This window comes from Paramisgurnus dabryanus, chromosome 2 (genome assembly GCF_030506205.2).
Source record: "Paramisgurnus dabryanus chromosome 2, PD_genome_1.1, whole genome shotgun sequence".
NCBI lineage: Eukaryota > Metazoa > Chordata > Actinopteri > Cypriniformes > Cobitidae > Paramisgurnus > Paramisgurnus dabryanus.
This window is the reverse complement of record NC_133338.1, coordinates 45,378,753-45,403,662: the sequence shown is the minus strand read 5'-3', so window position 1 is coordinate 45,403,662 and position 24,910 is coordinate 45,378,753. Positions and strand designations below refer to the sequence as shown.

General features: G+C 37.1%; 1 protein-coding gene across 2 annotated transcripts in view; it reads left to right on the top strand.

Annotated features, from left to right (window-relative positions):
• The window catches only part of LOC135778588 (B-cell scaffold protein with ankyrin repeats-like), a 52,423-nt gene extending 35,304 nt beyond the window's left edge, over window positions 1-17,119 (top strand). For both annotated transcript variants that reach the window (XM_065288980.2, XM_073812932.1), the window contains 8 exons: window positions 7,525-7,579; window positions 8,052-8,240; window positions 12,943-13,002; window positions 13,130-13,311; window positions 15,219-15,282; window positions 15,926-15,955; window positions 16,849-16,928; window positions 17,043-17,119. In XM_065288980.2, coding sequence (XP_065145052.1) covers window positions 7,525-7,579; window positions 8,052-8,240; window positions 12,943-13,002; window positions 13,130-13,311; window positions 15,219-15,282; window positions 15,926-15,955; window positions 16,849-16,928; window positions 17,043-17,072 — 690 coding nt within the window. In that variant the 3' untranslated portion in view covers window positions 17,073-17,119. The remainder of the gene's footprint in view (window positions 1-7,524; window positions 7,580-8,051; window positions 8,241-12,942; window positions 13,003-13,129; window positions 13,312-15,218; window positions 15,283-15,925; window positions 15,956-16,848; window positions 16,929-17,042) is intronic.
• The last annotated feature ends 7,791 nt before the right edge of the window (window positions 17,120-24,910 follow it).

Sequence of the window (24,910 nt, the reverse complement as noted above, 5' to 3'; positions counted from 1 at the left end):
AAATGACCAGTGATGTTTTATTATAGCAATTTATTAACCAATTTTACAACTGTCTTTACCCACTGGTCTGATTATGTTTAGTGGATGTATGATGTAATTGCTAAAACACAAGAGTAAATTTGAGGAGAAGAGTAATCACGAGTGCAGTCCATCACATTAACTGTGGACACAAAGTCTGACAACCATATAATGTTACAATACATTTGTCTTAATTTGAACACTGTATCTATTGTTTAATACAATAGTAGATTTTAATTTCTTTTTGTGAAATGTTTGTTTTAAAATGATTGCTCCAAGTTTTGACATTTTGTTGTACAATGGTTACTGTAGCTAAATTAGTAAAGCAATGCATTAGCACAGAAGGTCAAAGGTTCAATCCCATGAGAATACATATACTAATCAAATGTGTACCTTAGTTGTAGTGCTCTGTCTAAAAGCATTTACCAAATGCATAAAATATAAAAAATGTCAAGTTGGCTCCAACAGTTTTTAGTAAGTACTTTTGGGCGCTACTGTACATTGTCAAAAAAATAAGGTCAAATGTATACATGTCTGTACCTAATGTTACATATTAGGACAATTTAAAAAGTATTGCCCCAGTGACAGCTGGGATACATTTTTTACCATTTCTTTCTAACAGTGTATGTGCAGCTGTTATTTATTAAAACTAACAGGTTTTCTTTCTGAAACAGATATAACAGATCTTTTGTCAGGTCATTCGGTGAATTGAATTCACCTTAAACAAAAAATGGCTACAAAAGAAAATATCCGCTTTCTCAGAGACAAATCAGTCTCCAATGACCTCAATGTGCCTCATCTCTGCTAATGGTATTTCATCAAATGACATTTCGTAACGGTTTTATTACAACTTGAGCACATTGAACAAATGCATTATTACCAGCAGGATACTGGCGTGACACTGAGATTTGTTTGATATTTGAATAATAGCCTTGCGGCGCCTGCCTCAGTAATGTGTAATAGTGGGTGCTTTCAGTCCGTACCGAATAGTCAAATCAGCTTCCCCTACTTCCCTTATAAGACATTTGGTTTGCTTTAAAGTACTGTTGATGCTTTCCAACTCAAATTGAGTACTGGCAAAACAGACAAGCATCATGTGCTTATCCTCGTTCACAGTGTGCTTTTTGATGTGTATTTTCGATCGTGGCCCTTTTCTTTGTGCTGTTGAATAAAATACTTGTATTTGTTGAGTGTGTGGCCTGTTATGGCATTGCTTTGTCTGGTTTTGAGGGCCTTGAAAAGCCCTTTTCACTAAAGATGATCCAATTTAACCAGTGAAAGCATCAATTGAATTGAATCAAATCCAATGAAAACAAATACTGGAGTATATCTCCAGTTTTTAAACAGTGAGGAGTAAGGTTGGATCAGGTCTACAGACTGTAAAAATATGGACGTGGTATTCGTGACGTCACCCATAGGTTTGTGTAGAGCTTTTTTGAAGCCCATAGTGGGCGGAGCCTGTCATCACCATCTTGGCAGTGCGGCACTCGCGAATAACCAAAAATGCACTAGCCTAGCTTGACGGTAGTGACATCAGAGGCAATTCAGCCGTCACTCAAGTGACCACGCCCTTAATTATGCAGAACTTCACGGCTTGATTTTAAATAATTCACGCCCTCACAGTTATCATGAAGAGCAAAATTAGCTATATAGACCAAAAACACTTTTTGTACCAGGATGTAAACATTTATTTCTGTAAATTTGGCCATTTTAACATGGAGGTTTATGGGATTGACTCCCTGTTGGAGGAAGGTTGCCCCTTGATCAGGTCCATGGTAATTCAAAATGTTTACTGGCCTCTATGTATTTCTTACATTATTTTACACTGCAGTGAATTGTCAGATAGACCATGTAAAATGTTTCTAATTTGGAAGGCTGTGACAATATAGGAATAATCAAAGAATATGTTTGGCCACATAAATTAATTTATTTCAGAATAAATAATAGAATAATATATTTATTTGTCTTATGCACGCCACATGTGGTATTGAAACGTTTTCGTCACAAATTTGCAGCTATGCAAATGAGAGTTACTACACATCACGGCTTATTTTAAAAAGTGACCACTATTTGTTTGGGTAATTGATGCTGCGTGTTAAAAGCAGGTGGTAAATAGTATTTAAAGGGGCCATGTCACAAGACTTTTTTAAGATGCAAAATCAATCTTTGGTGTCCCCAGAGTACACATGTGAAGTTTAAGCTCAAAATACCATATAGATAATTTATTATAGCATGTTAAAATTGCCACTTTGTAGGTGCGAGCAAAAATGCTGCGTTTTGGGTGTGTCCTTTAAAATGCAAATGAGCTGATGAAATTCAAACACTGATCACAATGATGGTGGTTTGTTGCAATTGAAACTCAATTGTGCTGTCAATTATTTTTTTCTCTCTCTCTCTCTCTTTTTCACTGCAACTAAATGGCTGTGCCGTGGTTGGATAGTGCAGATTAAGGGGCGGTATTATTATAATAAGATCTCCTTATGACATCATAAGGAGAGCCAAATTTCAAGGACCAAATTTTTCACTTGCTTGCAGAGAATAGTTTACCAAAACTAAGTTACTGGGTTGATCATTTCCACATTTTTTAGGTTGAAGGAAGCACTGGGAAACCAATTATAGCACTTAAACATGGAAAAAGTCAGATTTTCATGCCATAGCCCCTTTAAGAGATGTTTTTGTACATTTATTGATTACGGCAATGGTAATTCATCAAATGCTCATGTGCATTTTTAGCATTTAATGAACAGATTCAGATTCCTAGATCTCAGTGGTAAACAGATGCTGTACAGTCACAGAAAAATATGCCAGCATTTTTCTGCGTCCTACACAACCTCAAATTCATAAACAGTGTAAGAGATGGGAAAAGCACAGTTGGGTTCAACCTTAGCTGATTTTGTGAATTGGTCAGTAAAACAATGCACATCCATCTTTGTTATTGACGAGTATTACTCGTTTTGAATTGCCCCCGTGTCTCTTTAGAGCTGATTCATACACGGAAAGAGGTCAGAAAACAACCCACATGCTGTACAATATTCCATACAAAATATTACTCTAGTCATACACTACCCCTGTTGAAAATAACGCATTTGCTGTTTAACTAAGTTAATCATGTGCTGCCCCTGCTGAAATTAAACCCTTTAACTACTACCAGTGGGGGCCGCTGACTTCTTTTTTGAGGGCGCACGATGCGAACCTCGTCACAACATGTACCTGTATGTAGCCCATCATGTGTGTGGCTTTTCATTTCAAAATGTGTTCGGCACATTATGAAAACTTGTGTGCATTACGTGTAATGTCAAAATACGAGCCTGCTGTAAACCCTTCGAAGGGGTTCATGATAAAAGAGACGGTTGTTTTTGCCAGATACATACTTAATGTGTAATCAGAGTTTAGTGTAAAATTAGAGTCTTGCGAGTATTTCATAAACGTGAGCGTCTCTTTTATCTTATTACACGGCTCTCTGGAATGCTTGATTCTGATTGGTCAGTTGAGACATTTGCCGGTTCGTTCTTTTCAAATAATAACCGCTCCAAATTAATAACGCATAGCCGGACTACTTGCACGAGTAAAATCGCTCCGCGCCAATAAAGATCAATAAGATCTTTATCTGTTTGGCGCCATCTTGTGACAAACACTGGACAACCACGACAAGAGCATGACAGCTACGAAGCCAACACACACAAAAATACAGAATGGGCATTAAAACTTCTCAAAGACTGGCTAAAAGAGAAAAAATGGAGACAGACAAGTATGAAGCAGAGGATCTTAATAAGGTATTACGATCATTTTATGCATCTGTGCAAAGTTTCGCGGAAGGATAAAAATGTTAATTTAAAACAAATATGCCAATAAAATGTTTCAAATTCATATTCATGTCCAGTTTTTTTTTCTTATGTGGCAAGTAGCCGTGTAATAAGCGGGATAATGTAGAGGCAGCCGAAATAAGCCCCTTCAGTGTGATACAAGACCCTCCGCTTCGCATCGGGTCCTGATCACACTGTCGGGGCTTATTTCCCAATAACTACCGGCTGCCTCTACATTATCCCTTACATAAACCCTTTCGACGCGTGTGCAGCAGGCACGTATTTTGAAATGATGCATCATGCATATGGTTCACATGACGCACCGAACACATATTTTGAATTTTTGGAAAAGAAGTCACCGGCCGCCAATGTCTACTACGCTAGTCATGCCATTGCCATTTACTGTAACTATGTTACTCATGCGCATTCCTGCTGAAAATAAACCATTTGCCATTTACCTACTATGTTACTAATGCACATTCCTGCTGAAAATAAACTGTTTAACATCTACACTAGTCAAGCGCTAACCCTGCTAAAAAAGAAACCATTCAACTTCTTCACTACTCATGCCCTACCCCTGCTGAAAATATACCATTTAACTTCTACGCTAGTCATCCCCTACCTGCAATAAATTGTTTAACTGCTACACTAATCATAAACTACCAATGCTTAAAATATCTTGGTTTGCTATGCAAAAGCATCTGTCGTATTATTTATGACAAATGCTCTGGAATAAACAAACAAACAAAAAATGGTTATTAAACCCTAAATACCAACGAACACTATTATCATTACTATCATTTCCAATAATCAATATGCTGTTTTTAACCCCAAACTTAGTCCTTCCTCTTTGTTGTCTGTTCATTACTCACCTGCCAGTCAGTCCGTTGACATGTTAGATTCTTTCTATGACAGCACAAAATATTTGAATTATTCATCAGAACAAAAGAGCACTTGTGGATAAAATGATGTTCTGCCCATGTCCGACATCAAAGCAGCTGTCTTTCATGAGCCCTCAACTTGCGATGCGTAATTAGCTTGTCTTGTCTATCTGTTAATTCTCTCTTTCTATTCTAATGAATATATTCATAACACCAAATGCATAATGTGCATAATCAATATTGAAGGGGACGAAGTGGAGGCTATTATTACAAGTGAATGGTAGCAGGTTGCTAAGGAACAGAACACATAGAGTGGCAGTCAGGATGAAGTCTGCATTACACTAAAGTGATCACTTCATAGTGCACCAACTTAATCATTTTGTGTTTATTGTTTGAACAGTGCGAAATTGGTTTGGTTGCAGCTGGTATAGTTTTGCACAATGCATGAAAAGCCCTCACATTATTTGTTATGATTGTGGTCCCCACAACGACCATCGCTGTGCTTGCTTACCAACTACTGCTTTTTGAAATCTGCAGATCAATTCTGCAAGCTTGCAATAATGTCTTCAGACTTTAAATGCATTTCACAATGGTCACATTCAAGTTTCAATACTCTATGGTTGCTATAGGAGTAGTCATAATAGTTGGCAAACATGAAATCATAGTCTAATAATGTTTCAAAGACAGAGTTTACAGTCAGTCTTTTAAATTCTCTTTCTGTCCGAAACCATATTATAATTACGTCAGGTATTTTTTCAGAAGCCACCTTGGTTGCAGCAATGCCCTTAAGGTAAAATTTTGTTTTAGCTCTTAGTAACTTCTTTTTTCTTTTAGTTTTCTTTTCCTAACAAGCATTTGTATTCAAGATTGTAAACAGTGTTCAGATTACCAATTTTTTCACTTAAGACCAGTGGTGGCTAGTGACTTCTCTTTCAAGGGGCACAAATTCAAACTATGGCTGCGTCCGAAACCGCATACTGTATATTAGGTACTGAATAAGATGAAGTACCTACTTACTTGCCGTTAAAACAGTGGGTACTGTATAGTATGAATCCTGGTAGTATGAATGAGATTCGGACGTACTACATCCACCATGTTGCTACATCACGTGACATACGTCGTCATCACGTCATGTCATTCCAGCGCGAAAACTGCTGCATGCCTCTTCTTCTTCGTTGGATAACTCCTCTGCCAGGGCATCATGGGATAGTGAAGTGTCCATCGTATGCACACTGCAAAATCTAACCGGAAGTAGTAGGTCATCCGGGTACTTTTCGCATACTGTTTTTCAAATACTATGTATTCGGACATACTACTCGCCTCGCCTACTGCATTTCGCGTACTATATAGTATGAAGTAGGCGGTTTCGGATGCAGCATATGTGTTCAGAGTGTCATTTGTGTTGCTCGTCATTTCAAAATACGAGCCTGCTACACATGCGTCAAAAGGATTTATGATAAAAGAGACGCTCGTGTTCACAAAATACTCACAAGACATTAACTTAACACTAAACTCTGATGACACATGAGATTAAGCGAGTATTTGGCAAATGCGAGCGTTTCTTTTATCATAAACCCTTTAGATGCGTCTGCATCAGGCTCGTATTTTGACATCACACGTGATGCACATAAGTTTACACTATTCTAATCCCTGTCCAGGAAACCACCTCAATATGTAAAATGTTTGCATTAAAACTACTAGTATAATTATTTAGTGTTATATTTTTTAAATGTATACTTACATTATCCTAAATGTTTTCAATGTTTAAATACAGATAATTAGCAGTCTTAAAAAAGGTTCAGCCCTTGTCACTTGTGAGTGGTGTCATGTCCGGGTTATCCTTGATTTCTGCTTTGCTGCCATAGAAACCATCCACTTGTTAAGTCTGACGTCATGCACCACTTCTGGATCCAACCGATCCCAAATGCCATAGAGAAATAAACACAAAAAAAAACACAATCCTAATTTTTATCACCATAACAAAATTTGAGATGACAAGACATTGACATGTATTTTTTACGAATTATAAATAGTGCTCATATACGCCTGTTTAAATAGTATTCATTTTGAAATGAGGCTTGGACCCGGCCCTATGACATCAAAAAATCACGAACATGATTTAAAAGCATTACTACTGCATCACCACTTCCCATTTAAGTCACATCTGTGCTTTGAATGTCTTGGATCTGTCTGTACTATTCTTTGGCTTCATTGGTTCATCAGACACTATTGGGTGGTTTCCCAGACAGGGTTTAGATTATTCCAGGACATTAGTTTATACAAAGATACCTTACAAAAAAACATTACTGGTGTGCATCCTGAGACAAGCATTATGTTGACCCATGGACAACATTTCAATCAACCAATCAGATTTCAGAAATAAGTTTACAGTTTGTTTTAAGTCTAAGCTTCAACCAGGAGGATTACCTGATTCTAGACCATTGTTTTTCACTTATCATGTCCCTTTGATTTTAGGGTTTGGTTATAGTTAGAGTTGTGGTTTGGGGAGGCTTTAGGTTTTATTAAGAAAAAGTTGTCCTTGGGTCAACACAAAATGTTGCCCTGAGGACATCAACCACTTGGCAAAATCAGTTCGAGCACAAAACTATGGCCCTGATATATTTAAAGATAGGTCAGTGCATGCTGTTTCCTAAGACAGCTAAAACATGCATTTTTGTCTGGGACTAGTTAAGCCTGGTCTGGGAAACTGACCCTATAATTATGGTTTTACCAAATTGTTCAATGTGGTTTGTCATTGTTAATCGGTTTGTGTGGTTTGTCATTGTTAATCGGTTTGTGTGTCCTTTATTATATTCTCATAGGTATCTAAAGATGCCAACATCGATACTGATGTATATGAAATTATGGACAGAGCTGGTACGTCGGTAAAGAATGGACAGCCATGGAAAAAATTGAGAGACCACTCCAGTTTTGCCTTTAATCATCATTTCTACATGTATTTGTCGAGTATTTGTTGAATTTTAACATAGGCAAAGCTCAGGAGCGATAATAATGTCACCCAACAGCAATGTAGAAGACTGATGTGATCAAAAATCACATATTGTGAATACATTGTAAAAATGAATATAAACTTCTTAATCTGAAAATTTTGCATCTTTTTGTTAGTTTGTCCGGTTTTAGTTTTCTGTAAATATATGCAAATATAAACATTATTTTATTTAAACACATATCTAGAAAGCATGAAAAAAAGTGGTCTCTTAATATCTTAAAGTGGTCTCTAAATATTTTCCGTGGCTTTATTTATTATGAATATATTAAACAAAGACACATTTGAAAGTAATAAAGAGTTATTAATCCCCTGGTGTTCTGTATTTCACTTTTACGACAGTGAATCTTCAAGTCGATAACGAGGAAGATGATGAAAGCGTCTATACACATCTTGGTGGAGATGATGAAGAGTACAACACCATTCTTACATCCAGCGGCTCTCCCGTAATCGCGAACCGACCCCCCGCACCGACCCCTAGACCCAGTTCTCTTCTCAACACAGGGGATAACACTCCATTCATCGCTCAAGGTTTGACTTTTTAAAGACAGCTAATTAAATTGTTAAAATTCTTTGTGAGTGGCTTAGCAAACATTAGCGTATTAGTTCTACCATTAAAAAGCATTAGCTCTATTCCAAAACATTGTGTAATAAGATGCAAAGGCCGTTCCAAAAAGCAATTATGATGCCTCCTAAGATACCACGTTTGGACAAATTATCCCATTTTTTCTTCTGTGGAGAATGCAATCCCAGAATGCACTGGAGCAAGCTGTGAAAAAGATGGGCCAATCTTTAAAAATAATTCTAGGAGTTAATGTGGGACTATATCATTTGTTCAATAAAAGCCACAAATCTCACAATACGCTCATTACGATAGACAGTGATGCAGCCTCGGCCCAGTTCAGTCAGTCCTCTTGTGTTTATAAATTCTTTAATAGACTTGGAGGAAAAGCGAATCGAATTTGGACCGTTCATCATATCCAGCATGGACTTAAATGTTCAATTTCAGTTGCATTAATAATTGAATATGATAAAGGTACCAAGTGACTTGTATTGTTCGAGCTTCATAAATTATTTATACGATCCTGGAGCTGTACTCGTTATTATAAAACATCAGAACAGCAGCACTTTTTTGATCCCATGTCAGAGCAGTAACCAGTCCTTGAATCCGATTCTTCAGCGATTTAAGGCCCGACTTCTGCTTTATAGTTAGACGGCATCGAACGCTTTAATTTAGCTGTTCGCCAGCAGCAGCAGCCATTCTCTGTTTTCAAGTAGGAACCGTTGCAGCGCTGTCGTCATCATGTTAAGCCCGCCCCACAGACGCTACACACGATGTGATTGGCCTGACCAAATTTTGGTTTTTGGACCGGTTAAGTGTATTGTGAGTGCCTAGACTAAACCCTGGCAGCAAATATATTTTGCGGCCGCTAGGGTGCGTCTAGATTTCTAGGCTAGCATTTACATGTTTTACTCTCAAATTGCATACAGTCATTATAATGATTCTTTTAATCCCATGCATGCATATACTGTACAATTACCCCCATGTTGGTTTTTCACACTTATGAAGATAGCTGTATGCTTGTTTAAGATGTTCAGTCCTCAAGAAGAATGCTTAATCACAATCACAAGATAAGCCCTTGCGAAAATTAACCATGTTTTTTGTGGTAACCATGTTACTTTTTATAAGAGAGGAAACATAAACTCTTTCCCTGCCATTGACAAGTTATCTCGTCAATTAAGAGAAAACATTTGCATTAAAAATATGTGTTCCTGATGAATTTTTATGGTAATCTGCAATACCGCGATTACCCCAAGCGTGCCGTGCAAGCCCTGAAAAGTGAAATCAAAAAGTCTCGATCGCCCCCCAGTGACTGGTCCCAGTATAGGTCATAAAGTCCGCCTCCCCATGTTATTCAATTGGACTTGAGACCAACTAAAAAAATTAATTACACTTCAATGATCTTTTTTCCGAAGCTGGTTTCTGTCATTTACTGTAGTTTTTATCACGCTGATGTAAATTCAAATGTTTGTTTTTAAAATAAGTTGGTGTTTAGTTAGTTATTTAATGATATAAAAACGGTGGTGTCACGCCATGATTGACAGCTGTGATATCGTGTGATATGCGCATTCTGCGAGAACGGGGGCGGGATCTTGATTTCGTGGCTTTACTTCCTGCGCACTACTGCGCATGACTGGTCCCGAAATCGCTACTGCTCAGACTCAAGACCCAAGATGTCAGCGCCATATCGGGACACTGGCGGCTTCACTTTTCACCAATGGAAGAGAGCGAAACAGGCGTCGTCCATCTTTTTTTACAGTCTATGGATTACCCACTTCCCCATTAAAAAAAAACTGAAGCCAAAACGTTATTTACTAATTTTTAACTCTGTGTATGTTTTGATAATCATTCTGAATCTGTTCTCTAACAAAATTCCTTCACAAAAATGCAAATATTTCAGCTTTTTGCTAAAAAAATATTTTTTTACAGAAAAATACTCATATTTATAATACTAGCATGTTTATAATCAGCGGAAAAAAAATACAGATAGGATTAAAACTTTTTTCACGTTTTTTTGTTTGAAAGCAGAGGGTGTGTTCTTTCATTTATTTGTGTGTGTGTGTGTGTGTGTGTGTGTGTGTGTGTGTGTGTGTGTGTGTACCTGGTAATTATCACATTGTGGGGACCAATTGTCCCCACAAAGATAGGAATACCAGTGTTTTTGTGACCTTGTGGGGACATTTTGATGTCCCCTTGAGGAAACAAGCTTATAAATCAAACAGAATGATGTTTCTTGAAAATGTGAAGTAGTAGAAGGGTTTCTGTGATGGTTGGGGTTAGAGAATGGGGTAGGTAAGGGGAATAGAATATACAGTTTGTACAGTATAAAATGCATTACGCTTATGGAATGTCGCCACAAAACATGGAAACCAGAATGTGTGTGTGTGTGTGTGTGTGTGTGTGTGTGTGTGTGTGTGTGTGTGTGTGTGTGTGTGTGTGCGTGCGTGCGTGCGTGCGTGCGTGCGTGCGTGCGTGCGTGCGTGCGTGCGTGCGTGCGTGCGTGCGTGCGTGCGTGTGTATATATATAAATATATATATATTTTTTTTTAAAGAGTAACTAAACCCTAAACCAACTTTTTTTAGTTAATGATCTGTAAGAATGATGCTTTATTAGTGCTGTTCATTGATTTTAGTAAGTTTTTTGACATTTAGATATAAAGTGTTTCAATACTGCAATATATGGTGTAAAAACGTCTGAGTGCTGCCCTCTTCAGGTTGAACGGTGGCTATTGCAGTTGAATTTTCCTATTGGATGTTGGGTCCAAAAAATGACTCGTGACGTAAGCAGTTTCAAGCTCACCACGCCCTTGTTACGATCTCACTACACACTTGGTATGAGCTTAGTTCGTCCCCTCTATCTCCGTTGGGATCTGCCCACTTTTCTTGCATTTTTCAAATATTGCCAGTGGGTGGAGTCAGGCTCTGACCAGGGGTTTAGTTACTCTTTAAAGAAAATTTTCTTTGAAGGCATTTTGTGAAACTTTTGTGAAAATTAAAAAAAAATGCTGCCAGGCAACTTTTCAAAAAATGGCTGGCGGGGAATGAGTTAATGAAAGGCTTTTTCGATATCGTACCTTTTCTTAACTCTTTCATCGACATTGACAAGTTATTATTTATTAATTTTACACTCCGTGTATGTACACTCTAAAAAATGCTGGGTTGTTTTTAACCCAGGGCTGGGTCACTATTGGACAGAACACACTGCCGGGTTAAAATGACCCAACTGCTGGTGAAAGTCTGTTCTTTCATTTGATATATTTGTATGTTTATATATTTTTAGAAGAACATTTTCCTGGAAGACATTTTGTGGAACTTTTGTGAAAATTACAAAAAATGCTGTTGGGCAACTTTTAAAAAAAGGCTGTCGGGGAATGAGTTAAAGATGAATGGTTGAAGAAGCAGCAATCAAGGATGCGTTGCTATAACACTTTAACCACCGGATGCTTAAGTTTACTGCATAATGTAAAGAAAATAACACAGGCCAGTGCAAATGGCCTTATATTTTCCACATATACATTTTTACAGCAGAACACGTGATGTAAAGTTAACTCGAGAATCTAATTATTTGTATTTTTAGTGACTGGTTGAAACCAAGGAAACCAATTACTGTATAATGTATATACTAATTTACTGCATTTGCAAATTGTTGAAGTGCGGCGAGTCTTGGGGGCCGCTACTGTTTTAGGGTCAGAACCCCCCGCCCCCTGTTATGTGGTGGTGCTGTGGTGAGAAGGATGAATGATGTACGTGTGTATTAGAGGGAGTTGGGAAGATTGTACCACTACAGTGAGTCTCTCTGCTGGGAATACTATGTGTCATAATGAGACTTCACATGCTCCCCCTACCTGGAACTAATGAACACAAAAATGGATCTATATCATAAGAAAATAAACATAGCATCATTTGTTATTCCGCGTTAAGCTTAGTCTTATTTACGCAATCTCATCTCACCACAACATATGTGCACATACGTACCCACACAGAGACACACCGCAGCGCAAGTTCGACCACTATGACAGCATCTGCAACCAATCAGAGCAGCTCAAGCGGGGCCAGCATTGCACATTACACATGTTTTCCATCTCTCCTATTCCACAACATGAAAATACAAAGAGAAAAAGAAAGCAACGTTTTTCCAACCATTTCTACAGAGGGTCTTTCGCCTACGCACTGATCAGATTTCTTCGCCTACTCGGGAGGTTAAGAGCCTTCAGGGGAGGGGCCAGTGTGTGCTGCGCTGCTGCTGGACTCAAACTATACAGTAACTTCACAAGTGTAACGAAACTCGTGATAACAGATCATGAAAGCCAGCGAGACTCTTTGCAAGGGAGTATGAAAAAGGATTTCCCAGCTCAGCTGGGTTGATGCATACGCTTCTTAAAATTCCCTATAACTGCAGCCACTATTACTGTATATAAAATTAGTTTGGGCTAGTAAACTGTCTAATGTGTGTTGTGAGCAATATGGAATGGCAGACAGTTTCCTTCTCTCTTTCTCTCGGCCATTGTAATAAAGATAATTGGCAGTTCAGGTCATTCATTTGGCATTGTAGAGCTCTTTCACAATGTTTTTGAATGCATGCTTCCACCTAGTGGACCTCCTAAGATAGTGCAGACACATTTTCAGATGTACTGTATGTTGCATACTTATCCGTAAATCATTTTTTAACAGTTTTCCAGAAGAGAAAATCACAAGGAGAGGAAACACTATATTCTCTTCCCTCAAGACAGGGTAAATAAAATGGAAAAAATATATACAAATAAAATGTTGCACTAAAAGAAACTGTGATGTCATTCTGCTCTATTACTGCTCGAACACCTCTAACATTTTTACTGCTTTGTGGTTTCCATGGTGACAGCAAAGCCAAGGGACAGCATCACATCCACCTATGACACCTTTGTGCCAAATCAGGCGCCAGGGCTGGACGAGCTGATCAAACTTCAAGAGAAAGTGAAGACGGGCACTCTCAGTATAGATGATGCTCTGGATCAATTCAATGACTGGCAGAGACTTCAGAGAGGAATGGACAGTATCCAACAGGTGAACCATTTCTAATGCTTGTGCGGTTTTTTAGTTATGGACACTTTTGAGCATAAATTCCCCATTAAGGTACACTCATAATTTCTGTTTTTGGCCACCAACATGTGTGCACAAAGCCTGGTCCAACCAGACTCTCGTACATTCATTTCATTTGTACAGAGAGTCTGGCCACGCTCCATTGCAAAGCGTTACTTCCGTTAAGGAGGGTCCATTGTTGAAGTTTAAAACTATTGGATCTGCCCAGAGTCACTTAGGATCTGCCAAAGCCAATCGCTAACGTGTGGTCGTGACGTATATCATGCACAGAAACCGTCCGGAAACAACAAGTGAGAATAATCAGACAAACAAAACTTAGCAAACCTGGTTCTTGCTCCGGCTTTAACTTGTGTATATTCGGCAGTTTTGCGAACGGACCGAATAGCTTTTCTCACGTCTTTCTCCGCTGCCATTACTGAACTACAACTCAAACTGACGCACGACCTCAACGTCATCGTTCTTAGCCACCCCCATCTGTTCGCTGATTGGTCCTGCAGATTTTTGCAGGAGAAAACGAAACTCTATAGAGCAGTCCCAGACGTACTGCTGAAGCGAAATGAAAATTAAGCGGAAGCACGTAGGAGGGCGTAGCCAAGCTAGTGTGCACATGTATCACAATCAAAAAATCGTCTAAAACCAACAAATGTAATTTCCATCTTTGAGCATTTTTCAAGAGTCTTTCTCTTAACTAAAAACCACATAAAATAACACTGAAAAATAATGAAGGCTCATTTAAAGCATGCTTTGAATTGGAAATCCTCCTCAACCAATCGTATTGATTTAACGTTAAACTAAATTAATTTTGCAGTGCCAGAATCTTTCTTAGCTTAACTGGAAAATTAAATGCCATAAACCTCATCACACCATCAAAAGTTTATAATAATTTGCAGTGTTTGTTAAAGGCGGGGTGCATGATTTTTGAAAAACACTTCGGAAAAGGGAGTCGGACCGACTACCAAAACACACTTGTAGCCAATCAGCAGTAAGGGGCGTGTCTAATCGACAACATTGCCTGGGTTGCTTAAGTGTGGGGCGGGTCTATCCAAACAAGGTCCAGATTCTATTGGGGTAGGGGCGTGTTTGTTTAGGTGATTTCAAATGTCAACATTGGCTTTCACAGATCATGCACCCAGCCTTTAAAATGAGGCTGTTGTATTGAAATGAATCATTTTTTATTTTATTTAAGTTTGTGGAACTCAAAGCAGTGAATTGGTGGTCACTTTAAGGAAACAGTTTTCCCTTTTATGATCATGTGATCCTGAATGGCTCATCCTTGTCATTCAAATTAAGGTCAGGGCAAATTACAGTAAGCCCTTAGTTTCCCAAAGACTGAAATGATAGTCTACATATTTGCATACATATTTATTTGGTTTTACAACGTGCCACATGCAGAAAAACAGTATGCAGGGTATAGTGAAGACTACAGGATGTAAATTGAAAGTAAATTGTACTTTCATGTTTCATGGATTATCTTCACATGGTTGCATTTTAAAACTATTTTACAAGGCTGCTAATCCAGAACGATTTACTTTTTAGGAAGAGCTCATGCTGAATAAATGAGGGTTAAATGCCTTTACTGTTGTGAAAAAGCAGGACTGTCATCTTAGATGAAAAATTATAAATAAGCACTGTTATATAAGTCATTGTTGTTGCAATGTTTGTTATGTAATCTGCAATGCTGTAATACTTAAAATACAGAAATGTTTGATTTTTTCTATTCTTACTTCTTATTTATTTTAAATATTTATGTAAGATAATTCTAGATCTGTACAGCAGACTTTTAGATCCCCCTTAATATGATCTAAAAGTGTGTTAGATGTTATGATACAATGCATTAAAGCGTGTCCATCAATTTTTTATTTCAAATGCAGGAGAAGATCCAGCAGCTGAGGGCGAGTATCATTAATGACACAGAGAATATTGAAAGTGTCTATGGTACGTTTTATTCCTCTGCTCTATAAACATACATGTGTTTGTGATAAATCAGGCCTCCTGAAAAAGTGTTTGGCGCATTATGTTACATTTACATTCACTTTGCAGATGCTTTTATCCAAATCAACTTACAGTATACTAATGAGAGAATAGGCTTTATGCCCAGCTGCACTACTTCCTGAACTTCAGCCAGCTCCTTGTTTCTTGTCTGCCATTATTGGACAAACTGATTAATCCAGGTGTGCCTTACCTCAGTAGTCACAAATAAACTGATTAATCCAGGTGTGCCTGAACTTAGTATTTAAAACCACAATAATCAGACACACCTGGATTAATCAGTTTGTCCAATAATGGCAGACAAGAAACAAGGAGCTGGCTGAAGTTCAGGAAGTAGTGCAGCTGGGCATAAAGCCTATTGTTTAAGCAGCCAACCATGCATCCAGATGTTTACAAAAATATGTTAAGTTCGGAATGGATCAAAATATTTCTTGCTTGTTGATTGTGAACCATACTTTATTCAGCTCAAACAAATATTGTGGATAAGCATAATTGTTTCCCCAATGCAAAAATAAAAAGAATATGAAAGACTTAAAAGTCTTCAAGCACAAATATCTATAAGCTAACTGGCCTCTTTCTTCTCCATCAGATAAAATCAGCATCGTTCATCACACATCAAGTAAGTGCCCTGCCATAAGAGCAAGGAACTGTACCTCATTGTGATTCCTTCATCCCTCATACTGTCTGATCTATACTCTCAGGGGAACTGTTAGCGAGAAAGATGGTTTATACACAGGGGCATTAATCTTCTTGTATAACATGGGAAAGTGTTGGTAGCCTGATAGCTATTTCTATAGAAATGCCATAATGCCTACAATACATATCTGACCCTGGGCCACAAAACCAGTGTTAAGTAGCATGTGTATATTTGTAACAATAGCCAACAATACATTATATGGGTCAAAATATTTTTTTTTAAATATCTTTTTATGCCAAAAATCATTAGGATATTATAGATCATGTTCCATGAAGATATTTTGTAAATGTTCTAATGTAGAACCAGTACTGTGCAAAAGTCTTAGGCCACCATGCCAGAATTATATTTGTTGTTTTTGCAATGTTATACTGATCATATATAATTGTTTCTCAGTCTTTTTAATAGAATACATCCAGAAAATACAAAATGTAAACTGATATGTCAAGTTTTTAGGGTAAACTCCCCTTCCACTTGAGCAATAGCAGGAAATGCAGGATCTCTTAAATCGAAATTAAATCCTAATTTCTAACTTTAAAGAAATTAGTCTTTTAATTAATTCTGCTCAGAAATGCTCAATGTGTGTTTAGTGCCAAGAGAGGTCACACTAAACACAGACAATGCCTAAAAAAGACATTTAGTCCTAAAAATTATTATTATTATTATTAATTTCACTATTAAACAAAATTTCTTCAGTGGCTCTTTGCAGGTTCAGCTTAAAACTATTTTTGTTTTATATACATATTTTATTTTTAAAGTTTTAGTTTTGTCTCACTTACTACCTGACACATTAAAAAAAAACATGTTTGTTTATTTAGCCACTTCTGCAAATGAGAATAAAAGAGCAAGTCAGCAAATGGAGACAGATTTCTACTGCAAACCTTTAAAAGGCCAGACTGTAAGTATCTGAATGACTTTGTTTAATACATAAACTATTTCCCAAACATACAGTAATAACTCCATTCAGCTGTCTAATGTCAGTTAAAATTATACAATCGGTTTTCTTTTACAGTCACACATCAGGAAAGCAGACAAACGGTGAAAGTAGAAACGATAATGTGCTTTAAAGGGACAGTTCACCCAAAAATGAAAATTCTGTCATCATTTTCTCACCCTCATGTTGTTACAAACCTGTATAAATGTCTTTGTTCTGATGAACACAAAGGAAAATATTTTGATAAATGTTTGTCACCAAAACGTTCGTGGACCCCATTCACTTCTATAGTAGGAAAAAAGAATAATGTAAGTAAATGGGGTCCATGAACGGTTTGGTTACAAACATTTCTTAAAATATATTCCTTTGTTTTCATCAGAACAACGAAATGTATACATGTTTGTTACAACATGAGGGTGAGAAAAGGATGACAGAATTTTCATTTTTGGGTGAACTATCCCTTTAAGATTACAAGTCATTGGACCTTTCATAATAATAATCTGTAGTATGCCTATGTTTTATACCTAATGAAAAATGAGCTTTATATAATTTCCTTGTTTCTCATATATATATATCTTTGTAAAAAAGGTTGCCTTAAAATTTTGAGTTAATTCAACTTTTATTATTCAACAATTAATTAATTCAACAATTATTATTGTTGTCAACTAATATTTTTACTATTCTTTTTAAGTTATATCTTTTGGCCAGTTTTTGCTTTTATTCATCAGTGAGGTTAGGAGAGGACAGGAAAGTACAGGGAGGAGAGAGGGGCATGGGATCAGCAAATGACCACGACCCAGGAATTGAACCCGGGTCGCCAAAAGTGCGAAAGCACCATGTCGGAGTGTTGCCCACTACACCATCGGCTCCAACATTTTTTATATTTTTAAGTTTAATTAAAATTCTGAGGCAACCGGGTAACTTACTTTTTTAAGTTGTAACAGTTGTTATACACACTGTATTGAGAAATTAATCAAGGTACATGTTTAGAATGTGACAGGTAAAAATCTTTTTATAAATCTTTCAAAATGTGTTAATATCCAACCAGTAAGTTAGTTAGTTGGTTAAATATTTGACATTTTCAGGTTCATGTTTAATTTCTGTTTATTGATTCATTATTGCGTTCATATACTATATGACTACCTTAAAAGCTGAAGACTTTAGTGATTGTACATGATTGTTTTCTATATTGCACTGCTGCTGTTCATCTGTTGTTTTATTACAGATATCTATACTCATATTCAATTTCTTTAATGTTTTGTCAAATTAATTTATTATAAAGTTCAATAAAGAAAACAATTCAGCATTCTAATTTAATTCTAATGCCATAATTGTCATCTATGTACTAAAGTAGTTTTGCATAATTTTTCTTATTTTACAGTTTATTTTCTTTCTCATTTAGGTCATGTTAATGCACTTAATTTGTCATCCTGTCAAAATCCATGCTAAAGTCTTATAATCTAATTTTGAGAAAGTTAATTTTATCTACATGACCAACTCAGTCAATATTAAAGATATCAAGGTTATTTTGCACAGAATGATTTTTTACATATGTAAGCTGATTTTAAGTCGACAACAATAAATCACAAATAAAGTTTTTCAGAGGCAGAGTCACATATATTATTATTTAAAAACGAGAATGAGAGAAAGAAATTAAAATTTTAACAATCCCAATCCACAGAGCAAAATTTTAATTTTCTGTCTATGCTATATAAGAGCGCACACAAGGGGGTGCTGTTTCGCTTAGCATGACAATCAAGGCTTCTAGTTTACACCAGTCTAGAGTGTTATACTGGCGGGCATTTTGAAAGACAATGCACATCCCATTTTCCCAGTGGACCTCTCTGTACCATACGGCTCACTGATTGCAAGTAAGGTCACAAACAAGCATCTAAGAGAAAGCAGCATCAACAGAGAAGCAAAGTCTTCCCACATGTTGTAGCGGCGTCTGGGGACGAGGATCTAATGCGGCTCTGCGATTCGAAGCGAAGCCCCGGGAGCAGCGCTGGTAACCCGCTCTGCCTGCCAACCCTAGCAGCTGGACACATTTGCATTATCAATCATGCTCTTTGTGAATAATACTGTATGTATTAAAGCTTTGCTGATCTGCAGTGCTTGCATGAGCCAGTTCTGCCTCCAGAGATGATTCGGCTCCTACAGGCCTGGTGGCATTTGTGCCGTGTGTTTGCCTGTCACCTGCTGCTCTGGGAGAGATGGGCTTTCTGATCCAAGACCAGATCAAGCTTCGACATTCCCTCTTCAACTTTCCGAACGTCCCATACAGGATAAAAGATGCCCTGCTGGCTCGAACAGGATAGGAATGCACAGGCCTTACATCTTGTATGATGTTATGTATGTTGCAAGTGAAAAATCTGCCAATTGCATCTAAAACGATGTTAATAGATAAATAAAGTCTATGGTCTCTTATGGAAATTTACATCATAAGCTCTCACTTTTCTCAAGCTGGAAGTGAGATGATAAACCCTACACAAAGGATTAAGCCATCCCTTAAGTATAGAGCTTTATCTGGGGGTGAAGGGCAGGATTAGAATTCAGATGTACCAACAGTGCTCTCGTAATTCATCAAAATGATAGAGATCCAACTTATCTGAGGCTCCAGTCCAAACAGGAAACCCAGGACTACATCCGCTGTTTGCTTTTCATCAGACATTTCATATGAAATTTTACTAACTAACCTTTCCAGATGCCTGGGCTCCCACGGTTTTATGTCACAGACTAACGCAGGACCATACAAACACAATCACACTCTCATCTTCCCATCACTCTCCCTGAGCTTAATACCCTGATTTATACACAGCTGCTCCCCCTTTGCACCCTAATAAAAATTAGGCAATTTCACAGTCAGTGGCATTCTTTTATCCCATAATCCCCCTGCATGTGTACAGTATATGTGACCCACCTTATAGACAAGGGCCAAGACCGCTGCTGGTGCACCTCCGGTAAGTATAAAGAGCTTTGATTTGGGGTCTTGCCTGGGAAGAGCCAAGCCTCGCGAATGGAGTCCACCACCGTAGGAACTCAACCCCCCATCTGCCACATCCACTAGCAGCTCGGGGCAACACTGGCGTGTTTGACAGGTACATCAAAACACATAAACATTTAATCAGTCCTGTTTAAAAGCTTTCACTACAGCAACGGTCATAGTTAGGATATTAATATGATTGACAACTGCATTCTCTAACTGAACTGACAGCCTTAAAGGTGCATTGTTTAACTTTTAGAAGAATCTCTTGACAGAAACACAATATGGATAACTATATTATCGGTGGTGTAGACCTTACATAATGAACTGTATAGGGGTGGGCAATATGACCAAAATTTTATTTCGCGTTAGGATTCATTTTATATCATGATAACGATTTGCATTACGGTATAGAGTTTTTTAAATCTTTTAATAAGGTTTTTATGTTATTGAAATATTTTATGCCATAGAATTTTTATAATTCTCACAAAAAAAAAACGTTTACATGGATAAAAAAGAAGATAAAAACAAACAAAATTCAAGCTCATGGATTATAAACAGTCAGGGATAAAAAAAAAGATAATAAATAATATTGACAGACAGGAGCAAAATTATGTAACTTTCCCTTTAAGACCGAATCCAATCTACTGTTACACATGCATTTTTTTTCTTTCAGCTGTTTACTTTCCCTTAATATCTAAACGGTTGTGTTTATGAGGATACATGCAAAGACGGGAATTTTGACGCATATATGTATTTCGGGCAAACAAAGCGGCAAAACTGCTCACAAGCTTAAAGGAATATTCCATTTTCTTAAAAGAAAAATCCAGATAATTTACTCACCACCATGTCATCCAAAATGTTGATGTCTTTCATTGTTCAGTCGAGAAGAAATTATGTTTTTTGAGGAAGACATTGCAGGATTTTTCTATTTTTAATGGACTTTAATAGACACCAACAATTAACAATCAACACGTAAGTTTTTTTTCAACGGAGTTTCAAAGGACTATAAACGATCCCAAACAAGGCATAAGGGTCTTATCTAGCAAAACGATTGCCATTTTCGACAATAAAAATAACAAATATACACTTTTAAAGCACAACTTCTCGTTTAGATCCGGTCGTGATCAGCCAACGTGACCCCACGCAATACGTCATGACGTCAAGAGGTCACAGAGGACGACCGCGAAACTCCGCCCCGTTTACAAGTGTGTTGAAAAAGGACCGTTCCTACGTTGTTGTATATCAACTGATACTAATTAATGTCTTTGTGTCAGTTTATTGTTTACAATGGTTTGCAAATGTGTGTTTTATATATGTAACACGCGACCTCCCTACGTCACTACGCATTTACGTTATGTCGCTGGATCGGATCTAGACGAGAAGTTGTGCTTTAAAAGTGTATATTTTTTATTTTTCTTGTCAAAAATGACAATCGTTTCGCTAGATAAGACCCTTATGCCTCATTTGGGATCGTATATAGTCATTTGAAACTCCGTTGAAAAAAACTGTTACGTGTTGAGTTAAGTGTTAATTGTTGGTGTCTATTAAAGTCCATTAAAATGAGAAAAATCCTGCAATGTTTTCCTCAAAAAACATAATTTCTTCTCGACTGAACAAAGAAAGACATCAACATTTTGGATGACATGGTGGTGAGTAAATTATCTGGATTTTTCTTTTAAGAAAATGGAATATTCCTTTAATGAGCAGCGGATACACATGCATATAGCACTGTTTTGTGTTTCAATGGTTTAACATCACTTGTTTTAAAACTGCTGTGCTTAAATACGTGTACAAATGTTACGTTTTCATGTCCACGTGCACAGCAACGTGAAATGGGCGCGTAACCTCGATAGAGACGATAGTCCAAAATCTCTAACGGTTTATCGCCCACCCTTAATGAACGGTATTGTTTTTATTACCTTAAAATGAGCTGTTTTTATCCACATACACCGCGGGTCCCCTTACATGGAAGTCGCCATCATGTTTCTGTAACCCTAAACGGACAAACAGAGCGCGTTTCGTGAGGGGTGAACTGTTGGTTGCAAATTTGTAATCTCACCACAAGATGCCGCTAAAATTTACACACATACCACCTTTAAATTGTTCTGGTTTGTTTCTCTAGAGATCAATCGCATTGCATTAGCCAAAAAGCCTAAAATGAATGTAGCCTAATGTAAGAGCATTGCATTAGCTAAACAAAAGGTTGTGGGTTCAATCCCGGGAACACATAAAGATAAAATTTATACCAGGCAATGCCACTTTAGATACTGCAAAATTCTCATTGCACATAGTGCAGCTCACAGAAAGGTTGTAGTTTGATCTGTGTGCTATACCCGAAAGGTAGCTCAAGATACAAAAAAATGATGTACTGTAATGTCACAGACTTTTATGGTATTATGAAAGTTGCTATATTTGATATTCATTTGTTATGGAGAACCGGGGCAAAAGTAACACAGGACTGAAGTAACAAAGCAGTTTTCTCACTCATAGCCCTGACTACATTTGTATTCCAAAATATGACAGCATGTTTAGCACACAACCCTTGACAGAGCTGACAAATATCACGTTATTTCATCATCGTTTTCACACGTGTAGATCCAGTAAATTAAGTAAATCCTAATTTTAAGTAAATTCCTAAAGCGGACATTTTTTCTAATAACACTTTGTGTTACAGTACTGATAAATCTACAAGTTATTTAGTGCTGTAACACATCCTAAAGCAGTGGTCTCCAACATGGCACCTGGATGCCCACACAGAGTCTTGCCCACCAAAGCATATTCTATTAATAGCCTTTAATAACTTAATATTTATTTCTTACACATTTTTATATTAACTTGGATTATTTATGTAAACATTTTGAACAATGATTAAGCATATTATCATATAAAATAAAATAAAATCAACAAGTAAAACAAAGGTATGAGTGGACTATATCAAAAGGTAGCCGTCCACATTGTTTTATCCATTGTGGTAGCCCTTGCTCACAAAAAGGTTGGAGACCCCTGTCCTAAAGTTTGCCTTCTCAGATTTTTACAAAATAAAAATAAATTGGTTTGGCTGCTGTTATTTTGAAAATGTATATTATTATAATTTGATTTAATTTTCATAGTGTTCTTACTGTTATTTTTTTAGAATTTAAGTTTGTGTCAGGTTGCTTTTGAAACATTTGATGAAATTTTAAAATAAATGTAATTTAATAATTTTTTGCAAAGATAAATGACAAAATATATATTTAAAAAAAATTTAAAGGTCTAAAAAAGTGTAACAAAAAAATCTATGTTGTTCTGTTGTGTTTTAACCCGCCTGTGTGTTACTTTGTCTCAGCTGAGTGGGTCGAAAGTAACAATGCGCTACTTAAGGTCAAAGTGAAACTATACTAAAGTTGTTTTACATTTGTTCAAAATTCCAAGACCACACTTGTGAGTTAACATCTTTAAAATATTTTTTTTATTTTAATTTACTTTTCTCCTTACTTTTCACCTGCTCTCCCTTACTTTTACTTTTGTTATTAATAGCTGTTGCGAGGGTAGAAAGCAACCTTACCTTCTGATATCCGTAGATATTCTTCTATAGGCCAGATACAGTCGCTGTCCTCTGAAAAAGACAATTTGGAAATCACACCTGTTAATAAATACAGCTGTCAATCCCAAACATAGACTGTGTGAACAACACAACCATTTTTATTAAACCAGGAATGGCTTCAAATGACTCATAAATGTTTAGTACACTGCAGCGCTTTTATTAGTGTAAATGGCACTCTTCATTAACATGTTGCAAATGGGTTATCCTCTTAATGTTGAGTGTTTGTAGTGCTAAGGACAATGCATCTAGTGATTGCCAATCAGCAGATATAAGAGCCAGGTGTCCTCTGAGTGTGTTAGCGTGGTCTGCTCTTCAACAGATGTTTAACAAGGGCTTCAGAAGTACTGGCAGAAGAACATCATGTTGTGCAAGGCAGTGACCTAACTTTTCACTTGTCATTCTAATGTAACACACGCGAAATGCTTCATTTTCCTCAATTACCTTTTTCAAAACGAGTTATTGAGTGTCTGAGTCCGTTGTTATATAAAAACCTACAAATAGGCTGTTTTAAAGCGAGCCAGAAAATGACGTAGTGTGAAAATGCCTAACACCTGTGAGAAAACGGCAAAATAAACAGTACATCAATCGCACATAAAAGAGAAGAAACATTCCCAGTCTTAAATAGGGTTAGTCTGGATGTGTTTACGGACTTAAAAACGCTGGGTTGTTTCAACCATGGTTAGATAAAATATGGCTAAACCCACCTGTTGGTTTATATTACGGAGACCCTATACTTTGCTAAAAAGAACGTTATTTTGTGTATTTGGTGTGGAATTATTCTATACAATAATAATTTGTTTGCGTGGTTTATGGTTTAAAAAACACATTATCCACATACCGTACATTATTGTTGCTCTTCTATGTCCCGCCTTTCTGAAACACGTCAATTTGTACAAAGCTCATTAGGGATGGGCGGATCGATCCTAAAGTAGGCCTGGCCTATCTATATTTATCGATCCTTGCTTTGTATCAAAAAGATTGATTCTCAAGAACAAGTATTGATTCTATTTGTTTGTTTGTTTTTTAACAAGTGATTTTATAATTTTTAGTAATAGTTGGACGCCGTTTTGTATATAAATACACTTAAATTGTAACTTCAGTGGGAACTATATCTTCTTCCGCTGTATCACCGCGTTCGCTTATTCAGTCCCATCTCCTTCCGCTGTATCACCCCGTTCGCTCATTCAGTCCGATCTCCTTCCAGTGTATCAATTTTTTAGTTGCGTTTACACCAGCCGCGGTAGAGGCGGCAAAAATGTGCTATTCGCGCGTAGTTGGAAGCTTGAACATTTGAGTTTACTCGTTTCATTCGCGAGTGAAAGCCGCGCACAAAAATTCTAGTCATTTGAGACATTCACGCGGAAATACGCGTCATGG